The sequence below is a fragment of the Zootoca vivipara genome, chromosome 11 (assembly GCF_965207765.1).
Source record: "Zootoca vivipara chromosome 11, rZooViv2.hap1.1, whole genome shotgun sequence".
Taxonomy (NCBI): Eukaryota; Metazoa; Chordata; class Lepidosauria; order Squamata; family Lacertidae; genus Zootoca; species Zootoca vivipara.
The window spans coordinates 24,171,258-24,196,754 of NC_142594.1; the positions used below are offsets into that span (position 1 = coordinate 24,171,258).

The following is a 25,497-nucleotide window of genomic DNA, read 5'->3' on the forward strand; positions in this document are numbered from 1 at the left end:
GAACCAAAATCACCCTGATTCTTTTGGCCTCTTTAACAACAGTTCTCTATTGTTTTAAATGCACAGAATGAGCCAGATCTTAAACTTTCCCTTGCCATCCCCATCAGAGGATCTTTCCAATGGGAAGCAACCTATGAACAGGCAGCAGTGAGCAGCATGGTACCTTATGTTAGTTGGGGGCGGGGGCGGGGTGTGTGTAACAAAAAGGCCAGAGCAGGGCTTGTAGCATCTGAAACCAACAAATATCAGTTGGTAGAGTGAGTTCAAGCCCTGAATTTGTAGCACATGAAGAGGCCTTATGTAAAGAATAGAAGTCCTTTGATATGTACATTACTTCTTACCCATTGAGGAGTGGGGGGGGGGAGGCAAAAGAAGTCACAAAAGCAGATTGTCTTCAGACAGGGATTGATATATAGCATTTTGGTATTGGAAAATGTAGCAAAGGACTTTAATAAAATCTAACAATATATTAGATAAAATCAATACCTTTATTGAGAGTTGCAAGAGGAAAAGACAGAACAGAAAACATACATTTTCTCTTCGCAAAGAACCTGTAAGATTTTGCAAGGATCTCCATAGACTAAAATATTAAACACACTACATTTCTAAGTCATGCCAGGAAATGGTAGGTTATAAAAGACAGAACCCAAACTATAATAGTGTAACTTTTTACTCCAACTTAACAGAGTTGCAATAAGTGGGGCAAATCATTCTTATTATGTCTTGTCTCAGACTGAAATAGTGATGTTTCAGTGTAAGGCAAGACACATTCAATATACAATTTCTTCCATGACATTAAAACTATAATCATTTACACTTCCTCCTCTTCGTAGCCTTCTGTATAAAAGTATGTCCACTTGTACAAGATAGAAAAATAAAAGTTGATAATACTAATTCATACTTCCAAACCTTTAAAATATACTTATCCTGTAATGCTTGTAGACCCATCATACTATATCAAGACTGCACACTTACCAGGGAGTATGCCCCATTTACCTACCGTACGTAAGTGGGACTTCTGATCTGAGCAGACATATATAGGAATGTACTGATGTGACGTTTTAATTTCAGTGGGGCTACCTCTGTTTAGAACCAGTATCGGATTATGCAGACTTTACACAGCTAAACTGTCCTTTGCAATACTGAAGATTTATCGAACAACATTCAGGTAAACATTCGTCCAACATTCCAGTTCCGTGCCATTAGTAATTTAGGAGCAGTAATACTTAACACTTCTATAGCGTGCTTTCAAGTCTTCAAAAGCATTTAGCATGCATTATCTAGCTGCATTTTGTACAACAACCCTGCAAGCCACTCTATTGCTTCAAGCCACTTAATGAGTTCATTGCAAAAGAGAGATGGTGCAAACTAGGGTCTTCCAGAGTCACAGCTCAGTCTCTTGCCACTATGCTTAGGGTTGCCAGACTCAATAGAGTCTGCTTGGAAATTAAACAAAGGGTCTCCTGGTTTCTCTTTAAGGTTTCCAGACTCAAAAGAGAGCAGGGCAATTAAAGGCACAGAAGTCCTGTCCTCTATTGAGTCTGGCAACCCTAACTATGCTGCACCTACTAGTTAGTAAAAGATGTTTACACCTGTGTGGTGGCATGCCAGTCATGTGGTGCAAAACAGTAGTGTGGAATGAAAACATTAATGCATCATTGTTAACCTTAAATTGCCTGCATGACTGTACGGTACTCTTAAGATCACTTAACATCCACAGTGCCATGATAACTACACCGTTATTAAAGTTACAAGAGAACTGTACTTCTTTGCATCTAGAGCTCACCGTGCCTATTTCTGCAGGGAAAACATCGCTATCAAAGAGGGCACTACCTTGCCTATATCATAAACACCACTGCAAAGATTAAACTGGTGGGGAACAGGTGCTATGAGGCAGTGCAAAGTGATTGCGTCCAACTTTGGGTGCTATTGCCATGTTTTTAACACCTGGAAAAATTTTGAGGTGGGAAAGGGAAGGTGGAAAGGACTCATCTTTTTTGTCCTCCTTTCTTCCTCCCTGTCCCATCTCAATGATTTACAGAGAAGACAGGAAGCAGACAAAGGAATAAAGAAAAGACTTTCCCCCTTCCTTCTATCCTGAAGTTCCCAAATCCTTCAACAACCTTTGTGTGCTCCCTTCATCCCAGTAGTTGAGAGGAGGGCTTGGCCTCAGATATAAAATGTCTTCAGCAGCCATGTGTGGAGTGGACATAAGTGGAGCAAAGTATTCTACACAATCTGCAGGATCAGGCAGATACCTAAGCAGCCAAATAACTGCAAATCAAAATCAAGCAGCTTTATACTGAACAGATTTAATCAAAAACCCTTTCTGCATTTTCCAGGAAGGCAGGCAGATAGTTCCACATAATTTTCTTTAGTGAAATAAGCTGTTAAGATGCAGAAAGTTCTGAAGCCAACCATAAAAAATTATATGGTTGGCTTCAGAACTTCCGGCATTATAAATGGCATATTGCATAACAGTATTTCATAAATCCTACTGTGCCTATTGTGCCTACCCTCCTTGCCGCAGTTTTCAGCCAAATATATTGTTTATTTTCAAAGTCTGCACATTTCCAAAGTTTACAGCATTGCTAAACTCAGATTATGGAGTAGTAGAATCAACTTGTCCTGTGTGCCAATGTGAGTTTTCCAGCTTGATAGATAGCATAACATAATTATTGCACAAAAGCAAGCAGCACCAGGGAAGCATTGCTTTGTCCTCTGGTTTCAGACTGAAATCGTGCAAATATATCATCTTTGTACTAGGGTGCATTTCTAAGAGAACTTCTCACACTTTCTGCTGAGCGCTTTGCCACGAAACCACAGATGTTCAGGAAAGCTGTCTAGTAAAAACACACACACTGTAGAGCCTTTTTAGGATCACTCCATGCCAACACCACATGGCACATTCTGCTGAGCAGAGAAGTGGGGACTAGTGTGGCCTGAAGACTCAGCAGCATGTAGACTACTCAAAAACAGCCCCGCACACAAACACATCCCAAGGGACCAGAGCCATGGGTTTTTCAGTGCCCATTGCCTACTGCTCCTTTGGGTGCAGAAGGGAGATCCTGCTCTCATGTATCTCAAGTATAAGGAATATAGTTGGCAGAGGAAACAGAACCAAGGGTAGTCATGTAACTGCATGTTGCTCAACTGATGGAGAGTATATTGGGTATCTGTACTATTCATCTGAAGCCATTGGGGTAAGTGATACCTATTACAGTTTTCAAAGCAGCCACATTGCCATCAAGGGGAACTAGGGAAATTCCAATGAAACAGCGTGATCCTCAGCATGTTTACCCCGAAACAAGCTCCCTCAAGTTTGGTGGAACTTGACTTGCTAGGATTTCAGCCTAAAATTATTTGGAGAAAAACTTTCTGCCAAAAAGACACTTAGTGATACTCAGGAGGAGTAACTAGTCTAGGAAACCGTATCAACCTTAAATGATTTATTAGCTAATATACCATAGCAGATTCAAGAACATAAGCAAGCAAAATGTATGATCAATTTCTCCATGAGATGCCATTTTAACCTTCTAAGTCAACACAACACCAGCCATTCTATAGTAATGCAAGCTTACCACATAAATCCTGATTTTAACACTTAGGTATTCTTCCATTGAATGACAGTTTAATGCACATCCCCAAATGCATACAAATATAAGCAATTATACTGAAGAGTTAAACAATTCCTGGCTTATTTTTCAGCAGAGGATGTTTCTCATTGTTTGCCGGGAAGAGGACAGCCTTGACATTGTTGAAATAAACACTCAGTCCTTCATTACCGGCCTCGTCTCCAGTTTTTCTTTCAATAGGCTTGTATTCTTTATATCTCCTGGAAGGAATTTTCAAAATTAATTTACTGAAAAGTATTTCCTCGATGGTGCATTGCTATGCCAGTAGTGTAGCTGGGATGAGAACAAACAAAACAAGCCACTTTATTCTCCTGTACAAATTGTTGTTGCCCAGGCCAGTATTTTGAAAAATTCTATGGCATGTGCAAGAGCTTTATTGCCAGAGAAAAACTGGTAAGTGTGTGTGTATGAAACGATCTATTTGATGCTTAGAAAGACTTGTGCTTCTCACCCGTCAACAAGCTACTCTGCAAAAACTTTCCATAGGCTAAACCATGAAGGAGAAAAATTGTATTTGGTGTTCTTGTTCTGTAACCCCCTTTTTTGAAAGCGATCCAATGTGATGCAGTGGTTAGAGTGTCGGATTAGGACGAGGGGTGGAGGAGGGATTCATTTTGGTAATTTACACTTCTCAAATCAATGCATGAACCAAAGGCACACAATTTTGTGGGGGCACGAACCAGGCACCCACATGCAGGGATCCCCGTCCCACCCTGCGCGCCACCAGGAGTTTCTGAGCCCTAGAGACTGGCCCAGATCCCAGGTCCCCTTGCTGAATGGCCTTCCAGCCAGTGTCAGAGGGATTCACCCACCAAGGGCCACGTTGGCCAACTGGGCTCCCCCTAGCATAGGTGGGCAGGTGGCATTGTGCAGCTCCAGTAGCAAGCGCTGGGCCATGCAGCAGGCTCTGTGAACCCTCCACACTCTGCTCCCACCCAGCGTGCCCACCTGGCAGCATTGCTGGCATAGCAGGTTCTGTTCACCCTCTGCACTGTGCCCCTGCCCCCATACATATACGCACACCCAGGGTGCCAACAAATACAATGCCACCAGAAGGTGGACCTCAGCTGCCAAGGTCAAGAAGAGAGTGTTGCCCACACCACCATGTATCCCCTAATATGTTGTAGCTTTATGCATTTTAAATGCAAGCTGCCACGGGATCCAATGTTGGCTTGAGAGCAGGGTATAATTTATGCATAGATAAAACAAAACGAAATCAGTACTCTTGCAGGAATCTCCTTCCAAGGTAACTCTGGTTTCTCCTCAGATCGTATAACTGGGCAATCTGTAATGTCAATGTTCCTTGTGAACACTGAAAATTGTGAGCGCGTTGGACACTGTTTTTAAGGTCTGGGCCAAGCAACTTACTTGTAAAGGAAAAAAGTCGCGACGGCAACCAAAACCACCAAAAGACCGCAGGCGAGCAGAACTCCTTCTGCTGTCCTTGAAAATGACCCTGCAGCTTGAATGACAAAGTTAAAGGCCATAATGTTAGTTCACACTGCTTAACACAGAGGTCAATACTCTTATAGCAGCCTTTGCTAACCTGGTACCCTACGGATGTTTTGGGTTACAACTACCATCAGCCTAGCCAGCCTGATGGTAGTTCAAAACATCTGGAAGGCACCACCTTGACAAAGACTGCCTTACAGCATAAAATATCAACACAGTCTACATGTCCCTGATACTACCACTGACACTGGACATCATTGCAGCTGATGGGAACTGCTGTAGACAAAGCAAACATTCTTTGTTGGAATGGAGAAATGGCACATGTCTTATTCCAGAGCTGCCCAAATAATTTTGTGCCCCCCTCCAAGTCACAGTACCCTAGTCTAGCCAAGTCGTAGGGAGCAGGTGGCACTGTGGTCTAAATCACAGAGCCTCTTGGGCTTGCCGACCAGAAAGTCGGCAGTTCGAATCTGCGCAACGGGGTGAGCTCCTGTTGCTCCGTCCCAGCTCCTGTCAACGTAGCAGTTTGAAAGCATACCAACACGAGTAGATAAATAGGTACCACTGTGGCGGGAACATGAACAGCATTTCCGTGTGCTCTGGCACTCGTCACGGTGTCCCGTTGCGCCAGAAGCAGTTTTGTCATGCTGGCCACATGACCTGCTAAGCTGTCTGTGGACAAACGCCAGCTCCCTCAACCTGAAGTGAGATGAGCGCCACAACCCCATAGTTGCCTTTGACTGGACTTAACCGTCCAGGGGTCCTTTACCCAGCCAAGTTATTTTGGCCACTGAGGCTGAAGATCCCACAAGCACCTCTCTCTCCTTGGTTATATAGTGCAATAATAATGCATTAAATAATGAAGCATCCCTGATCTTTCAAGGCATCCACAATTAGTTGCCTGAGGCAGCCACCTGACTAATGTTAGGGCCGGCCCTGCATGTGACACCAATCCTGCACTCTTGTCAATGCAACTGCACAGCCCTGACCTTGCCACTGCCTGCCTCCGTCCTGTCCTGACAACCAGCAGCTATGGGAGTGTTGGGAGACAACTCTGCCACGCTTCACGAGCCACAAGGTGCTGACTGCAAATGAATGCAGATGTTCAGTCAGGACTCACCTCCATTGATGGATATCAAAGTACTTGTGAGAGCCAGGCTTGCTGCATCACCCAGTGTAATGTTCACACAATAGGTTCCGGATTCGTTAAAGGTCCGTCTTATGGTCAGCAGGCACTCATCTATGTCAACAGGGTCACATGTCTCACTCTGTAACACCTGGCAGGTGGGGTCAGCAATTATTGTGCAGGCATCTGTAGGAAGACTAGGGAGCGGAAAGAGAGAAAGATGCATGAAATTATGGACTTTTCATCAGTTTTCATTTCGCAGAAGTCAACACGTTTGTTTATCACATTTCTGTTCTGCTTTTCTACGAGAGCTATGTTCAGATGGATTTATCTTAAAAGATATTTTTAAAACCAACACAACACAATAAAAAGCAGTAAAGTACAGAAATCAGGAACCAAATGAAAGCAACACCCGAAGGCTATCAAAACTCAGGAGTAAAAACTAGTGGCTTTATTCACCAAAGGCTAACAGAAAATAAAGGTCTTCTGTAATATTTAACAATTCACAAACCTTGGTGAACCAGCCTTTTTATAAATCCTGATGCAAGGTTTTTTATGTGAGCAGCGACACTGTCAGCTGCTTTTTGAACTTGGAGCATGGGCTCCTGAAACAAATCTGTATAAAATTTGCACATGCTGATTTATCCATATATATGCCTCTGGGAGACTAAGTTGGTGAGTGGGTCTCACCAACACTGCCCTATAAGCACAGGGGGGAAGAGGTCAGAGATCTGGTGACTGTCACAAAAGACCTGGAACTTCTGCTCTGTGGACCATCCTCAGCAATACCACTTTATTGGCAAGAAGCTCAGTGAGCTAAGATGAGCTCTACTGCAACTGAACAACGTAAATGTCTGTAGTACTCCATGGTCTAAGTTTTACAAGAAGCAGAGTTATCAGAATTAACGAAAGCACCTACCTCCCTTGACAGGTTACCACAAAATCAACCATGGAGTTCTCAACCTCAGTAGCTGCCACCTGGACACTTGTCATCTGGATAATATTGACCCCAAGGATCCCCTCTGGCCGAAGAAACAAATTGGCAAAATGTCAGAATTTCTGAGACAAGAACTTTGACAGCAAAAATAAAAAAATCCCATTTGGAACTGCAGAGAATGAATTGTTTTAGAATGATCTTAATTGGATCCGCAGGCTGCCTGCAAATGGAGCTCATTTACATTTTGTCATAGTGGATACACAATTCAAGAGAGTGTGGAAATGCATTGCAATTTATTTCATTTTGACCATTGTATTAGATTCCTGCTGTTCTTGAAATTAACATTTTTAAAGCACCTCAATACTCCAGACACTTTGGAATGGTTCACACCAGAGTTTATTGTGTGTTTGCTGCTGTTTGTGTTCCCATTTTATTTGCATAGTCCACATAGTACTACCCTCACAACACCAGTCTTGATGCGTTCCCCTTGTAAATTCAGGCTTACCATACAAGGATAATCCAATAAACTGTGGGAAATTGGGCTGCAAAGTGCTCCACTTGGGGTCACAGACTATTTGTTTCAGTGTTTTGGAGTGGGCAGATCTATCATCAGTTTCTGCTGCTCTCCTTCACATACCCACTAGTTCTTCCGTACATTAATTTCTTCCCCAGCTATGCTTGTAACTATTTTCAGAGTACTCCTGAACTATATTTCCCCACCGGCAATCCCTCAGATTTGCAGAAAACCAGAAATCTGCACAAGCAAACCACATTAGAATTTTCTACACTAGATATCGCACAGTAAGTTATTCTGGAAAGTGGGTGCTGAGAATTTACAACTGCTTTAATATATTTCCTGGCTGATCTCTTCTACAGGATTTTCATAGCCATCTGTTTGGAATGGTAGCTTAAGCTTGCAGCCTTAAAGGTAAAGGGACCCCTGACCATTAGGTCCAGTCGTGACCGACTCTGGGGTTGCGGCGCTCATCTCGCGTTATTGGCCAAGGGAGCCAGCGTATAGCTTCCAGGTCATGTGGCCAGCATGACAAAGCCGCTTCTGGCAAACCAGAGCAGCATATGGAAATGCCATTTACCTTCCTGCTGTAGCGGTACCTATTTATCTACTTGCACTTTGACGTGCTTTCGAACTGCTAGGTTGGCAGGAGCAGGGACCGAGCAACGGGAGCTCACCCCGTCACAGGGATTCAAACTGCCGACCGACCTTCTGACCGGCAAGCCCTAGGCTCTGTGGTTTAACCCACAGCGCCACCCGCGTTACTAAACATACTCACCTGTAAATGTTTTCACTTGGTTAGGGGATGGTCTGTGAAGTCTCCCCGCCTTTATTGGGTGTCCCCTATACACACCCGCTGCTCCAACATCTCTGCAATACTGTTGTCTCATTTTGTAATGTTGATGCAGCTGTTCCTCATCACCTCTCTGGCAGTGTAGTTTTCTCAGACTAGAAAGTCCTTCTTCCAATGATATTGTTGACAGCCCATTGGTTTCAACAGGACTTACATCTAATTTAGGAGTGCTTAAGGCTGCCAGCTTAATGCCTCTGGACGCGGGTGGCGCTGTGGGTTAAACCACAGAGCCTAGGGCTTGCCGATCAGAAGGTCGGTCGGCAGTTCGAATCCCCGTGACGGGGTGAGCTCCCGTTGCTCGGTCCCTGCTCCTGCCAACCTAGCAGTTCGAAAGCACGTCAAAGTGCAAGTAGATAAATAGGTACCACTACAGTGGGAAGGTAAACGGCGTTTCTGTACACTGCTCTGGTTCGCCAGAAGCGGCTTTGTCATGCTGGCCACATGACCTGGAAGCTGTACGCCCGCCCCCTTGGCCAATAATGTGAGATGAGCACCACAATCCCAGAGTCGGTCACGACTGGACCTAATGGTCAGGGGTCCCCTTTACCTTTACCTCTGTTTAGTAAAAAGTTTGACAGACATTACTTCGTTGAGTTGGATTCAAAGATTCCCCTCTGTGAATGGAAGATTTGTTGTTGGGCAGAAGGAATCTTCCTCGGGTCCTCCTGTTAAAAGAGGCCTCCTTCAGTTCACAGAAGGGAAGTTTTGGATCCAACCCACAATGTTTGCTGCATGCAACCTGACCTGCAAAAATAATAGAGTTGATCTTGCCAACAGTGGAGACTGGTTCATTAGGACAAATGGGGCACTGCCTCACCAACCTCAGTCTGCCTTCAGCCAGACCTCACCTCCCTGGCTGTCCTGGCTGACACCTTCCTCCTCCTTAGTCTTAGTGTTGCTCTTGTTTAACTCAACAGGGAGGAGGATGGGGATAAAACCAGAATGGGTTGATTCTGCCTGTCTTTGGCTCTGGCTCCACCTACAGTTGGCATCCTGTCCTTCTGCCCCGCCAGCTGCCACTAATTGCCAGCTATTGATATTCTTTATTGGTACTCTTCCAAAAATTTGTCTCTTGAGCAAAACGAAACAGCAGCCAGCCAGCAAGAGCAGCTTCAGAAAAGTCACTTTCATGACATGCATAAGTTCAAACGAATTCCCTTTATTACCTATCAAACCACATTATTTCCTTACGGATGTAGATGCATACCTGCAATGAAGAGAGATGCTTTATAAGGTCCAGATCGAGCAATATGGCATCCTTCGACAGGAGACTGTCCTGTTGGCACCTCTGTTAAACTATTGAAGCTGGGAGTTACATTCGAAGGCAGCGGGGTAGTTACTGAAACAAGGAAAAGGGAAATGAGTTAATGTATTTGCACTTTTAGCAAAACATTTTGAGCATAACAAACAGAATTTATCCATGTCTTGCACTCTTGCTTAGCTCCCATAAATTCCAATCGGACGTGTTATGGCCGGATATCAACTGGATTTGTGTACAGTAATACCTCGGGTTACGAACGCGATCCGTTCCGGATTGCAGTTCGTAACCCGAATAGTTCGCAAACCGAGCGCGACGGGCGCCGCCATTTTGCGCATGCGCAAATCGCGCGATCTCGCGCGCGCGGCGAAAACACTTCCAGGTTTGCGCAGTTCATAACCCGAACTGTTCGCAAACCGAGGTGGTCGTAACCCGAGGTACGACTGTATTTCACACAACTAAGTAAAGGCAAGTCAGACACTTACTACACCTGTTTTCTTTGGCCTTGGGGGTTGGATGACCGACAGAATTTTTATATATATACAGTTTACTGTACAGAAAGAGTTTGCCTTATCTAGAAGGTTTGTATGTGTATAACATAATCTCTATGGCAACGCTCATTTAATTATGCATTTATTATTGTACTTAATGTATACATCGCTTGATGTTGTGTAACCCACCTTGTGACCTTAGGTGATGGGCAGAATATACATTTTTAATACATAACTAAATATTTGTCCTCTTGGCCTTCGCTTTTCTGAACCCATTCTTTTACATATCTTATTACACCTTCTATTTATAATTCCTCCCCCAATATCTCTCTTGCTCCAGCTTGCTATACTTTAAAAAAAATCCTTAAAGTCTTACTTCTTCACATGTTTCCCCAGCTTTATTTCTTGCTGGTCCCTAGTTTTGAGTACACCCTCCCTTCCTCTTCTTTCTTCACTTGCATTTAGCCCCAAAGTCTGTAAACTTACAAGCAGAGAGCCAGAGTGTTTAGAGTGTTGGTCTAGGTCTAGGACCAGGGAGACCCATATTCAAATCCCCACTAAACCGCAGAGGTCACTGGCTGATCTTGGGACATTTACTCTCATTCTCAGACTAATCTAGCTCAAGGGTTTATTGTGTGGATAAAATGCACCCTGTACACGGCCTTGAGCTCCTGGGAGGAAAAGTAGAAATTAATGCAGCAAAAGCAATACCATCATCATCATCATTTTATTTTCTTTTACTCTACTTTATTTTTGTAACTTTGGTGCTGCATAAATCATAATGTAGGGAGAGTGAAAGAAGCCACTTCAATATTCTCACTACGGTATATATTAAAAGCATTTGTCCTAGGACACTAAAATGCCAATGGCCTATTTCAACTATTCCCTTCCAGCACTCCTGTAAGAAAGGGAATAGAAGTCAAACACCGTAAGTACCGTATGCCACAATTCTTTGTTAATTCAATATGCTCATTATTATCATGAACGACTGTCTGGTTAACTGTTCCACATAATGAACCCATTTGTTTTCTTTCAACTTAGCCTGGAGCCGTGGCCTCTGACCTGGTGGAAGAGGTGTTGGTGGTCCACAAGGGGCAGGTATAAGAGCGTTGACAGTCAAGTCAAGGCTGAAATTTCCCAGAAGTTTATATGTGTGCATCTCAACAGAACTGTTGGAAACAAATAAACCACTGCCATCTCCAAAATTCCAGCGGTAGGTTATAGCAGAGCGGTTCAGGTAGTGGCTAGGATCGTGAATCTGGACATCAAACGTAATAGGGATATCCTTGATGAAAATGTAGTCTGAGGCGTTGCGATCATTCTTCTGGGTCATGTTCACATAGAAAGGGATTTTATCTGCATGGAAAATGAAGCCAAGCAAAAGGATGAGATTGTGGTTGGACTCAGGTAAGCCCTGGAAACTGAAAAACCACAGAGGTAACAAAATTCAACGAAGCTCTCATATTTAGGAGAGGTCTTCGCACAAACCAGTGTTTGTCGTGGTATACAAAGTTCACATGCACACAATACAATTAAAGCACTCTTGTATTGTGTTATTTAAACCAGATTTGCGAAGTTATTATTTATTTAACCTACCCACTTACCTGTTACGACATAAACAACATTTGCTGTGGCTACTGGTTGAAACGATCGATAATTTCGCCTATAAACTGATACTTCCATAATTTGATTTCCAAGCGTGATATTTGTTGTGTTGATGGACACCGCAGCTGAAGAACCTCCCGTCGTTTGATAATACTGGCCTGCGAAAAAGGGGGGAATGAAAAAGAGAATTATCGTTGTGGAACTGGTCAGGCTTGCAATTTCTTTTTCTTTTGAACATAGGCACCCATTTTACTCGAGTAGGTAAACACACTTATCCTTTCCCACAAGTAAGTAAATAAATCAACAAAACTTTCTGAAAACAGTTCTAAAAGGGGATTGCATTTGTTCCAATCATTATAACACAGAGACCAGGGAAATGTATGTGGTGGTTTTGCCACTTTCCCTCCGCAGCTCTTTGGGATGAGATAGGGGAGAGATGGAGATGACCAAGGTCACTCATTTAAGTTCATGATTGAGTAGGAATTTGGACACAGGTTCCCTCCATCCAAGATCAACATTCTATCCTCTTGCACTTAAAAGCCCAAGACAGTCTCCCAGTGACTGTACAAACTTGAATAAACCAGTACTGGCATTGACTACAAATGGGTGCAAAACAGGTACTCCACCGCTGAATTCGGATCCCTCCCCATTGCTTTCTGTTGCACAATCACTGCTCATATCATGGAAGGTGTTATGTACTGAGCTGAATCATAGAACAATAGGATCCAGAATCAGCAGTCTGATTGGTCTGCAGGAGCCACCCAATCCAGCTCCAGGTGGAAATGAATCCGTAACCTGATTGGCCTGCAGGAGCAGCCAATCAGGCGGCTGGCAGAAGTGAATCCGCAACCTGATTGGCCTGCAGGAGCAGCCAATCAGGCTGCTGGCAGAAGTCAATCCACAAACTGATTGTCCCACAGGTGTAGCCCTGAAGTAGCCAATCACGCAAAGCCCATTGTGTAAATAATGTATATAAGCAGATGGTTTGGGGAATAGGGCATTCTTCTCTTCTTCTCCTTGATGACTACGAGCTGAATAAAGAGCATGAAATTCACTCTCGACTCCGAGTATATTTCAGAAGGCATAAGTGGGGGAGCTAGAAAATAACTTTATTATCTCTTACCAACAAGATCGAAACAGACAAGAAACAACCCTATTCTTATTCTTATTATTTAATAGACAGATCACCTTACAAAATATAAACATCTTCCCAAGGCAGCATATGCAATATGAGGGGCGCGTTTTAAAACTAAACATCAAAAGTTAAAAGAAAATAAAACAGAAAGAGCATTTCAAGCCAGAAATCCCACCTTAAATATGAAACTCTTACTCACAGCCATTAAAAACGCACAGTATTAAAATACCTCCTAATCACAAACACATATCATAATTGTATATATCCTGCTTTCCCAGAGTTGTTTAAATGCCTGCCATATTGAACCGTTCTCCTATAAACTGTACATCCACTCAGGAAAGACTGCATTTGAAAAAAGGTGTCCGGCTTCCGAAATTCAGAAAAGTCAACAAAACAGCTTCTGTAGTCTCAGAGCAGCTCTGAACTGACTGTCCTCTCACATGAGGACCACATTATCTCATATAAGTCTTTCTTTATATGTAAAGAAGTTTATAAAGCATCTTAAGTGTCTTCTTTTTAAAGCTAAATAATTATTGTTATGATTTTATTAGTAGCAACAAGTACTAATATTAGAAGTAACAAATACTATTAGTAGCAACAAGTACTACTAATTATTAGTAATAACACAGTAAGCTAAATGCACATTTTTAGGACTAACCAAGAGTGTGAAATACATAGATGAAGTTTCTCCTCCTCCAGTCTTTGTGGTGAGGGAAAGGTCTGCCATCTGGAAACACATTGTGACTACTGTTATGAGAGCAATTCTGCCCGTCGCAATCGTCAATCCACTGAGTCCAGTTGTAAACATACAGGTCGGGAAGATTTGCATAATCAGAAGAACCTTGAAGCAAAGGAAAGGATAAATGAAAAGAAGGCAACCTTTTCAGGAGAGTCAGTAAAGACTCGGGTGGAATCTAGACACATATAAAAACTGCTTTGAAAATGCTTTTTTAAAAGCATTTTTTAAAATACATTGAATTTTCCATATGGCTCACCACCGCCACCTAGTGTTACATTGTATATTGCACTTAAAACACACTCGAAACGTTTTATCTGCAACTGTGTAGCTGAACACAGCGGGCCTTATTTCTGAGTAAACATGCGTAGGATGGCACTGCACTTGTCTATGGACTATAACAGCGACCTGGCATTTATATGAACTTGGATTTGAGACTTGCAATGCCACAAAACTCCCTTCAAACTTTTGTAAAGTAAATACAGTACTTCAAGGAAGCGTCATAATGATAACCAAGGAAATCTCATCTGTTAAGAGCGGTACATCCCACAAGTCACTCCCGGCAAACACATCATGTCAGCTATCCCACGTATCATTTAAGAAATCGAGAAAGATGGAGAAGTAAAGAACTTTCCTTGTACATCAGGAATATGTTTGCTGATCTCCAGGGTCTCCCATCCCACTGGAGTCAAAGCACAATGTCCGTAAATCTCTATGAGTCCCATCAGGACCCACCAAGCCACAGAGGCTCTGTCACTTTGCTTTTTGTGTGTGTACAGAATAGAATTTTTGAAATACAAGACGCACATACAAGACGCAGGGCAAAGCTTGAGACCCATTCACACTCCTAGCATATGCAGGTACTTTCATTACTTGCCATTGATGCAGTGTCGATCGTATATTATATTGCTGTCATTATCTTCCCTTTGACATCTGGGAAACTTGAGGATCACGTTAAAGGATACATTGGATCCCACCAGAGCTGGACTGTCACTGGTCAGACTGGCCACAACCCTTCCCCCTGAGGAAGTTAAGATGCATTTATTTATCACTTCCGGTTATATCTCACATTTCATATAGGATTTCAAAGTAGCATGCAATGTTCTCTCCCCGCACCCCCACTCCATTTTATCCTTATAGGCAACCCTGTACATTATACAGGATATTTCCAAAACATTTCTTATTCATTGGTGATCTTCAAAACTACACTGTAACATGGGACAGACTACCCCCCTTTTCAGAATGTTATTTAATTGCATTAATTTATATTCAAATAAAGCAGCATAATGTCACAGGTTTAGAATTCAGTTGCATTGCAGTTTGTTTTGTTATGCTAATTGCCACCTCCCACTTATCTGTAATCTGCATGCAGGTGTCTTGCATTTATTGCGTCTTTTGCAATAATCGATTTTGCAGGTGTTAGTCTGAAACAATTGAGCAATATGATTTCAACATGCTCAGATAACTATTTTTCTAATAGCATTACTTAAAGACCTAAGGAACATTTATATCTCATTATTCTCTTAATGGGACCCAGGTGGCGCTGTGGGTTAATCCACAGAGTCTAGGGCTTGCTGATCAGAAGGTCGGTGGTTCGAATCCCTGCAACGGGGTGAGCTCCCGTTGCTCGGTCCCTGCTCCTGCCAATCTAGCAGTTCGAAAGCACATCAAAGTGCAAGTAGATAAATAGGGACTGCTCCGGCGGGAAGGTAAACAGCGTTTCCGTGTGCTGCTCTGGTTCGCCAGAAGCAGCTTTGTCATGCTGGCCACATGACCCGGAAGCTGTCTGCGGACAAACGCCGGCTCCCTCGACCTATAGAGCGAGATGAGCGCCGCAACCCCAGAGTCGGACACGACTGGACCTGATGGTCAGGGGCCCCTTTACCTTTATTCTCTTAATACCTCCAATGCCTCTGAATGGATTCAAAATGTTTGGATAATTGAACATGACCACCACATATAGATGCAGTCTGCTAATAATAACCGCAAACACAACATGTCAATGTGCATGTGTTGTTTTTATATTTTGCATGGCATCAAATACAAACAGTATAACAACTTCTACTTTTATTTCAAATGTGAGTGATAGAGTTTGCTCAGTCTCTCCCACAAAAATTCAGTCTGATTCACTACTTGTCAGAGGTCTTTTCATTTGTGCTCCCCAGTTCTAAAGTCGCTCCCTGGTCAGATCTGTCAGCACTCAAGTCTGGCTCCTTTCAGAAATCAAGGTTGTGGCTTGCTAAGGGTGCTGAGAGTTGTTCGGAGACGCCGATTGCCCTCACAAAGCTACAATTCTCAGAGTTCCCTGTGAAGAGGACTAGATTGTTAACCCACTGGGAATTCTAAAAAATATATATATTCAGAAAATTAAAGAAAGCAATTGCGTATGGCACCAAAAATGGATGGGGAAACACCACTATTAAGCTAAGAGACCAGGTAATTCAGAAATGTCAATAAATAATATTTTCACAAATACAAACAAGATTTTAAAGCTGAAAAGTTCTGAGGCAGATCCCCATGTTCTTAAGTGTTGGCATAAAAATAAGAGCCATTTAAAATGTTAAATGTAGAACAGAAATACCATTCTGACCTTGTTCCTATTTGCAATGTGTCATCAACATTATTACATTCGGACCCTGCATCTCCTTTCATGGAGCCAGACTGATCTTTCATGTTTTACCTTTCCAGCAGTCTTTCCATCTGGGATCTCCTTCTTCCCAGTATGGGTAAAGCTTGTCATTCCAGTTGTTGTGATCGGGGGACCAACTGCTTAGCCCCCTGTGGAACTTGGTGTGAGAAGGTCCCCTTCCTCGACTCATCACATCTCGAAATCCTAGAAAGAAGGGTTAACAAGGGAGAAAGTGTTAGCACAGTCCCTTTGGCTTATTTGACATACACTGAACTGCCAAGGCAAACCCCATAACAAAACATTGCGAAGAAAGCACATGGCTAAGCTATAACTCTCTGAGGTTTTTCCATTGCCTGTTGTATGGTCAAAGGTTAAAAAGCACTTTTGTAAATGCAGAGGTGACTGAATGAACATTCTATGATGCTCATCTTGCTTTCTCAAGAACACTCTAAAAATGTTTTTTTTGGGGGGGGGTTGTAAATGAGTAACAGTTGCATGCAAACTAATTGCAGCTGGATGTTTGAAGGAACATTACAAAATTATAGAAGTTTAAAGAATGCATGTTTGACATGTGTACATGTTTACATAACTTCGATGAGTGAAATAATAGGAAACACAACAGCAGCTCACATTCATAGAATTGTAGAGTTGGAAGGGACCCTGAGGATCATCTAGTCCAGGCATCCCCAAACTTCGGCCCTCCAGATGTTTTGGACTACAATTCCCATCATCCCTGGCCACTGGTCCTGTTGGCTGGGGATCATGGGAGTTGTAGGCCCAAAACATCTGGAGGGCCGCAGTTTGGGGATGCCTGATCTAGTCCAATCCCCTGCAATACAGGAATATGCAGGGACTGAACCCGCAACCTTGACACTATCAGCACCATGATTGAACCAACTGAGCCATCAGGTTCTCATACCATGACACAAACTCTCCTTGTAACCTTTGCTTGCAATGTATTGTTTACATGCGCCACAATCGCCAAGTGGTGAGTTTGCAGGGGTGCCAGAGGGGTACCTCTGGTTTGGTTTCATTTTAAATTGTCATAAGCCCTTCTGAGTAGTGCATAGGCACAAGAAGGACGGAACAGACATTTCTGTGCAAAATAAATAAACAAATCTTGCTTCGTGTGAGCAGGGCTGGTAGAGAGTTGAGAAATCCTTTTCACATTCCTGCCACAGGTCTTTAAGGAATGACTTACCTGTCATGTTACTCGAGATGGCTTAATTAATCAACAGCCTGCCTTAATTGTGCGTTGCAGTGGAGCAAGAACACACTTGTTAAAAGCAGAATCTGAGCCAGGAGCCGTGACTTTTCTAAGGCTACACCTTGTGGAAGATCATAATCGCGCATCATATGATGTGATTGCTGCATGTTCCTGCCTTCCGCTCAACTGCTTGGCATTTTCATTCATCTTCAGGTTTCAAAAAGTTCCCATTATTGTAAAAGCTTTGGGCAGATGTTTTTTTAACTTCCAGAGCTTCTGATACAATTTAGTGCTAAACTCAAAAGGTGGGAAGTTCTTACGACCTGGTGATTCTTTGGTTCTTCTGAAACAGGAATCGGGCACATCTAGCATATGAGCCAATCTTGGCCTACCAGGGGGTCCAATCTGGCCTGCAAGGACATTTCCCCTTGCCCACCCATCAATCATCTGGTGTCACTGGTCAAGGGGTGGAGTTGGTGCTGCTTTGCCAGTTCCTTCTGTTTGGGGAATGTGTTGACGGAGGAGCCCCCTGCAGAAAGCAGAAGTGAAGTCTGAACTCATCAGCTGATGTGTGGGGAGTTGTGGCGGGAACGGCTTCATCAGTACCTTTCCTGGGGGGAATGCAAAGGTGAAACAAATTCCCTACCCCATTGATTGGTTGTGATAGGCTGGTGGGACCCCCAGCTGCCAAAGTTGGCCCATGGGGTGTGGGGGGAGATAAAGATCTGTCCCACTAGGCCAAAACAAACAAACAAAAACAACCATCCCCTGTGATAAAGGTTTAAACAGATATGTGCCCCTGAATTCAATCGTGGTGACACACATCACTAATTTATTTGTGGAGACTTCACAAAATGTTTCTACTTCATGTCGGTCCTTCAGGATTATATTCAACGACGTCCTATTCAGAGTAGACTTATTGAAATTAATGAACCTGTGTTAGTCATGTCTATTACTTTCAATGTGTCAACTCTGAGTAGGACTAGTGTTATTAAATACCTCCCTAAGTGCAGTCCAAAAGCAAGCCTTTTTGCGGGGGGGGGGGGTTTGCAGAATTTTGTGCTTACATTTTCCTCACTGAGTTTCCACATATAACTTACCAAATCACTAACTCAAGGCTGTCTGAACTCCACTTCTCCACCGGTTCACAGAGACAGAGACTTCATTACCCACTCCCCCCCCCACTTGAAAAAAGCAACATATTTTCATTGCAAAATACATAAGAGTCAAATAATAGGATTTTTTACTTTACTGGTATAAAAATATCGCTTATTATAAATGAAATTGTTAATCACATCATCTGGCCTAGTGGATGAATGCCGTAGAAAAATTCATTTGAAGTTCGTGCTCATTTCTAGCGAATTTCAACACACTTTGTACAGTGATCACATTTGTGTCAGCCTCAACAACAAGGAAAGAATGCCTATGACAGTTTCCCCGCCCCTTGTTATAAAAGAGCAAGAATAAATTGCTACCAGATGAAGAGAGACTTTGTTCATCAAAACATCCAACGGTACAGCGAATAGTTCAGAAAGGGTTGCAAGTTCTGACTCTATGCAATGCATAACTCCCAATTATTTTCACCTGGAGCAATCAGCATTCCACTTGCTTTTGTATTCGCAATCACTAATGTGGATTAGAATCGCTTCCCCAACTGTAATGGTGGGGAATTTATTTATTTATTTATAACCATATTTTTACTTAGCTAGCCTGGCTTTGACATCTCATTGGCAGCAATGTGCCAACTCACACCTGGCTCATGATGGACAGAGGTGTGGTGATCCCCTACACCTTACAAGACCCCCAGGCCCAGGACTAAGAACCCCAGGCAGGCATCCTGTGTGGCAGCCCCTAAGTGACATCCATAACTGGAGAACAGTCTGTGTCATACAAGAAGTCATGGCGGCCATGCTGGACCATGAAAAGAAAGTAGGTCAAGCTCTAGTAGGCCAACCTTAAAATAGCATTTTATAAAGTGGTACGCAAGGTTTCAAGTTCTTTAGAATGCTACATCAGTCTAGATCAGGCATCCCCAAACTGTGGCCCTCCAGATGTTTTGGCCTACAACTCCCATGATCCCTAGCTAACAGGACCAGTGGTCAGGGATGATGGGAATTGTAGTCCAAAACATCTGGAGGGCCGAAGTTTGGGGATGCCTGGTCTAGATGGTTGTATATATCAGTGTGTGGGCGAGAGAGAGAGAGAGAGGGAGGGAGGGAGAGGGAGGGAGAGAGAGGGAGAGAGAGGGAGAGAGAGGGGGAGAGAGATGTGGCTAAGGGTCTTAAGATGGAGAGTGAGAGATGGCAGACACCCCAACTGTGTCAAGTGATCTTGAGCTTGCAACTCATAAACCCAGCCCTTTATGCTCTTTCCTGGAAGAAAGTCTGATTGATCTCATGATCGTCAAACTAAACAATCCTAGAACTGAGGCTGGCTGGGCTGAGAACTGTTCTCCCCCTCCTGGACTCGCCTCTCTGCTCCGAGCATATGGGCTGCCTCTTGAGAGAAAACAGCAAACTTAAGAGCTCTTTGTGCTCCCTCGACACAGCCCTGGTTCAGAGAGCTAGGAATCATTTGACATTCAGGGTTTCAGAGGACGCGGGAGGAGCATACAGATTTTGCAGAAGTTTTGAGCATGTTCTTCCTGCACATCTGATGGTCAAACTAGGCGTGGCATTCAGCGTGCACAACCCAAAGGCACATTCACAATCCCCTCCTAGTCTCCTTAGGGAAAGGGCTGTAGCTCAGTTGGAGAGCATCTGCTTTGAAGGCAGAAGGTCCCAGGTATAATCCCCAGCATCTCCAGGTAGGGCTGGGGTAGGAGGCAGTCTGATAACCCAAGAGATCTGCTGCCAGTCAATGTTGTTGTTGTTGTTGTTGTTGTTTAGTCGTTTAGTCGTGTCCGACTCTTCGTGACCCCATGGATCATAGCACGCCAGGCACTCCTGTCTTGCACTGCCTCCCGCAGTTTGGTCAAACTCATGTTCGTAGCTTCGAGAACACTGTCCAACCATCTTGTCCTCTGTCGTCCCCTTCTCCTAGTGCCCTCAATCTTTCCCAACATCAGGGTCTTTTCCAAGGATTCTTCTCTTCTCATGAGGTGGCCAAAGTATTGGAGCCTCAGCTTCACGATCTGTCCTTCCAGGGAGCACTCAGGGCTGATTTCCTTAAGAATGGATAGGTTTGATCTTCTTGCAGTCCATGGGACTCTCAAGAGTCTCCTCCAGCACCATAATTCAAAAGCATCAATTCTTCGGCGATCAGCCTTCTTTATGGTCCAGCTCTCACTTCCATACATCACTCCTGGGAAAACCATAGCTTTAACTATACGGACCTTTGTCGGCAAAGTGATGTCTCTGCTTTTTAAGATGCTGTCTAGGTTTGTCATTGCTTTTCTCCCAAGAAGCAGGCGTCTTTTAATTTCGTGACTGCTGTCACCATCTGCAGTGATCAAGGAGCCCAAGAAAGTAAAATCTCTCACTGCCTCCATTTCTTCCCCTTCTATTTGCCAGGAGGTGATGGGACCAGTGGCCATGATCTTGGTTTTTTTGATGTTGAGCTTCAGACCATATTTTGCGCTCTCCTCTTTCACCCTCATTAAAAGGTTCTTTAATTCCTCCTCGCTTTCTGCCATCAAGGTTGTGTCATCTGCATATCTGAGGTTGTTGATATTTCTTCCGGCAATCTTAATTCCGGCTTGGGATTCATCTAGTCCAGCCTTTCGCATGATGAATTCTGCATATAAGTTAAATAAGCAGGGAGACAATATACAACCTTGTCGTACTCCTTTCCCAATTTTGAACCAATCAGTTGTTCCATATCCAGTTCTAACTGTAGCTTCTTGTCCCACATAGAGATTTCTCAGGAGACAGATGAGGTGATCAGGCACTCCCATTTCTTTAAGAACTTGCCATAGTTTGCTGTGGTCGACACAGTCAAAGGCTTTTGCATAGTCAATGAAGCAGAAGTAGACGTTTTTCTGGAACTCTCTAGCTTTCTCCATAATCCAGCGCATGTTTGCTATTTGGTCTCTGGTTCCTCTGCCCTTTCGAAATCCAGCTTGCACTTCTGGGAGTTCTCGGTCCACATACTGCCTAAGCCTGCCTTGTAGAATTTTAAGCATAACCTTGCTAGCGTGTGAAATGAGCGCAATTGTGCGGTAGTTGGAGCATTCTTTGGCACTGCCCTTCTTTGGAATTGGGATGTAGACTGATCTTCTCCAATCCTCTGGCCATTGCTGAGTTTTCCAAACTTGCTGGCATATTGGGTGTAGCACCTTAACAGCATCATCTTTTAAAATTTTAAATAGTTCAGCTGGAATATCATCACTTCCACTGGCCTTGTTATTAGCAATGCTTTCTAAGGCCCATTTGACTTCACTCTCCAAGATGTCTGGCTCAAGGTCAGCAACCACACTACCTGGGGTGTATGAGACCTCCATATCTTGCCAGTCAATGTAAACAACACTAAACTAGATGAGCCAATGGTCTGATCCAGTATCTGGAAGCTTCATATGTGGCTATGTAGTGGGTTTTTTTAAATCAATAGCAACCACAGGAGAGATCAACCCAGACTGGGACCATGGTGTGGACAGAGGGAGGATTGAACTCTGTCCTGTTCATGGTCCCAAGTCGAGATTCCCCCTTCCCCATGGCTGCTGTATGCCCCAGAAGAGAGCTGAATCCGTGTTACTGGCATCAATAAGACCTGCAGGGCACAGAACACCCAGCTCATGTCAATTTCCTAATATGCTCACATTGCACACTTAATAATATCCTAGGTTTTGAGAACAGAAAAGCAGCTTTATACTAAGTCAGACCACTGGCTCATCTACCTCCATACTGTCTACAGTGACTGGGTTTCAGACAGGGGATTCTCTCAGCCCTGCCTTGAGATCCCTGGGATCGAACCTGGGACCTGCGTGCAAAGCAGATCCTCTACCACTGAGTCCTTCTCCATATCCTGAGCTCCATATGTGCAGCACACATAGAAAGAGGGAAATGATGTTTGCTCTTGCACCATGCAAAGCTGTATCTTGTTCCTATAGCCCTGCATTCCACACATCTGGTTTCATATTAAAACGCTAAAGTGCAGATAAATCCCCAGTCCCTCTTATCAGGGCCAGACAAGCGATGAAACCAACTCTGAACATGAGAGCTGGGGTCGACAGAGAAGGAAATTTGCAGTCACATCATCTCTGCGATATTAACTATTGCTGTAATTGTTGTGCAGAGCTTGCTCAAATCTTTCTTCCACTCACCCATGTCCATAAGGGGCAAGTGACATGTTAGGGACTAAGGTGTGCAACAATGCCTCAACAATTGTTTTAAAGCAGAAGTGGCAGGAGAGGGTGCTGCTCTGCTTTCTCCCCACTTCCACCGATACAAAATTTGCTCCCCAAGAGATCCTCCCTACTCCAAGTTCAAAGTGTGTGCTTGCACCCTCACACATTTGGGGGGGGGGGAATGAGCGGAAAAGGCAGTGCAAACCCTCTGCCATTTTAACATCCTCCTCCTTCTTTCTTTTCTTTCTTTCTTTCTTTCTTTCTTTCTTTCTTTCTTTCTTTCTTTCTTTCTTTCATTCATTTTTCAGAATAATGCTGCTGGGGTGTGACTATATACGGTAAGTGGTATCCCTTTTAGCAACCTTATAATATGCTGCTTAGAAATGATGGCATTAAGCAGTGTGCCTGGATAGCTCAGCTGGCTAAAGCATGGTGCTGATAATGCCAAGGCTGCAGGATCGATCCCGCTATGGGACAGCTGCATATTCCTCCATTGTAGGGAGTTGGGATAGATTGATCCTCAGGGTCCTTCCAGTTCTACAATTTTATGATTCTGTAAATGGCTGAACTACATCAAGAATAAAACAAGTGCATGAGTATGTAGTATGCAATCGGCCCCTAAGGGACATCACTGAGTGAGGGGTCCACTGGAAAGATGGCAACAGCCCCGTATCCTATGGAGCAGTCAATAGAAGCGTCGTCTCCCTTAATCTCTGTTGCTACAGGAGGCAGCAGAGGGAGTTGGTATGCAGTGGATAGCTCTGCAACCAACCCAAATCCCATCACTTATCCAGTCCAGCAACGTCTGACGAAGTCTGGAGAGTGTCGTTTCAGAAATAAAATCGTGTTCAGGCCACATGCAGACTTCACACTCCATGTTAATTAATTCAGAAGGGTTAACTCCCCTCCTGTATTCCATATTCGAAAGTATGAATCAGAACCCCCTGCCGCCTGTAAGCAAGCATTGGAAAGGAAGGGGAACTTCTCATTACCCAGAGTAATTGATTAAAAGTTAATAGAGGTTAAAAACAACAAAAACAACATTTTTAAATTATTATTTATACCTTGCCCCATCTGGCTGGGTTTCCCCAGCTGCTCTAATCTGGACTAAGTGGTATTGAATATGGAATGCAATCGTGCAATCCTATACTTACCCTCTCAGAAGTAACCACACTGAGCTCACCGATACCCCCAAGTAGGTGGGTATAGCTCAGGTCTAGTGATGGTGAAATCATCAAACATCTTTCCTAAAACTCCATCTCTGCAAATGGGTGATGCCCCCATTCACCCTGACCCTTGATCCTGTGCTGCTAGCATCTTGATCTGGATGCTTCACCCAGTTATTCCTACAGATCCACCTGTTCTTCAAGATGTAAGAACAGTGCTATTGCAAGTAATATTTTTGCTGCGCTAGGGAGCACAGAGAAGGGGAGCAAGGCACTCACGTCTGGTGGCCACAGCAGATTGGACTCCTTCAGCCGCAAGCAGGTATCCAAGGAGGAAGAAGAGGCAGGCCCCCTTCATAACTGGAAATGCACAGCTGGACTCACAGAACTTGCATGGATCAGCCTGCTGTTTCTCCAAACCTCTTCAGAGCAGAACTGGGAATAAAGTTTGCCTGCTGCCCTCCTCCCTTCTGATTAAATTAAAGCCCCAGGGCTCATCATGTGATGGCATTAAGAAGAGATGCATGATTTTGTGTCTTCGGCTTTCCTCCCCCCCCCTTCCAGCTCATGTGCTTATGACTCATGCTTCTCACTTTCTACATCCACTGGGATTTTTAACAGCTTTGCTTAGATGCAACGGCCTGTAGCCTCTCGGGCATTTCTGGAGCAATCCTGCACCTTTCACAGAAGGTGTAGCTGTTCATCTTACACAAAGTTGTCAATTCCTACTGACATTCAGGGGTGACCAGCTCTTGCATTCTTTGGAGGCCATTTCTGCTCTCCAGATAGTGGCTAAAGGATCAGGAGTGTATTTGGAAAAGTTTTTTTTATATAATGGAACCAGTGCCATTTATTACTCAGTGAGGCCAGCACAGTGCAGCAAGAATTACTACTGGAGCAAATATACTTCAGGAATGCCCAAGGCCTTATAGAAAAACTCCACCAAGAGGTCTAATGTCAAAATATAGTATTTCACATTTTCTCCAACAAACTTACTTTCCTTCTAGGTGACAAGGTGTACAGATCCTTACATAATATGAGAGGAGCCCTTAGGGAACGCACAAGAGGGGCACTTAGGTGCTACATTGCCTTGTTTAATACCAGAGAGCCACCATGAAGATGGCAAAAGAACCCCCCCCCCCCCAACTGGGATTACATATTATCACATGTGCTGGGAATGGATTCATTCTTGGGTAAAGCCTTTGAGGCAATATCATGGATCAAAATATTATTGTTTAATGGACTCCAAACTGACTGTATCAGCCATGTTCCAGAAACTGAATGGAAGTCCAAGAAAGGGGTCTTGTCGTTTGGGCAGCCCATTGTGGGGCTTGAACCCACGACCCTGAGATTAAGTCTCATGCTCTGTTGACTGAGGTATCCCACTTCAATGATCTTTATTGCTTCAGGACTGTGGCTTGTGAGCCCAGGACAGCTGTTATGTTGAATTACGTAATGTGTATGTTGTT

General features: G+C 43.7%; 1 protein-coding gene across 1 annotated transcript; it reads right to left on the bottom strand.

Annotated features, from left to right (window-relative positions):
• Positions 1 to 469: 469 nt before the first annotated feature.
• On the bottom strand, positions 470 to 25,141 carry GPNMB (glycoprotein nmb). Its single transcript, XM_035129478.3, has 11 exons — positions 24,308 to 25,141; positions 16,423 to 16,575; positions 14,620 to 14,763; positions 13,665 to 13,847; positions 11,871 to 12,029; positions 11,329 to 11,622; positions 9,725 to 9,856; positions 7,133 to 7,235; positions 6,208 to 6,410; positions 5,004 to 5,097; positions 470 to 3,835 (listed from the first exon to the last, which is right to left on the bottom strand). Exons 1-11 carry the CDS (start codon positions 24,384 to 24,386, stop codon positions 3,682 to 3,684), a joined length of 1,698 nt encoding a protein of 565 aa, XP_034985369.2. The 5' UTR covers positions 24,387 to 25,141; the 3' UTR covers positions 470 to 3,681.
• Positions 25,142 to 25,497: the final 356 nt, after the last annotated feature.

Coding starts and splice junctions, on each gene's coding strand:
- GPNMB (XM_035129478.3), bottom strand. CDS start 24,386: ATGAAGGGGGCCTGCCTCTTCTTCCTCCTTGGATACCTGCTTGCGGCT. Junction 11,623..11,870: donor TGTTGTTTATGTCGTAACAG/GTAAGTGGGTAG, acceptor TTTTCCATGCAG/ATAAAATCCCTTTCTATGTG. Junction 6,411..7,132: donor GTGGTAACCTGTCAAGGGAG/GTAGGTGCTTTC, acceptor TCCGCTCCCTAG/TCTTCCTACAGATGCCTGCA.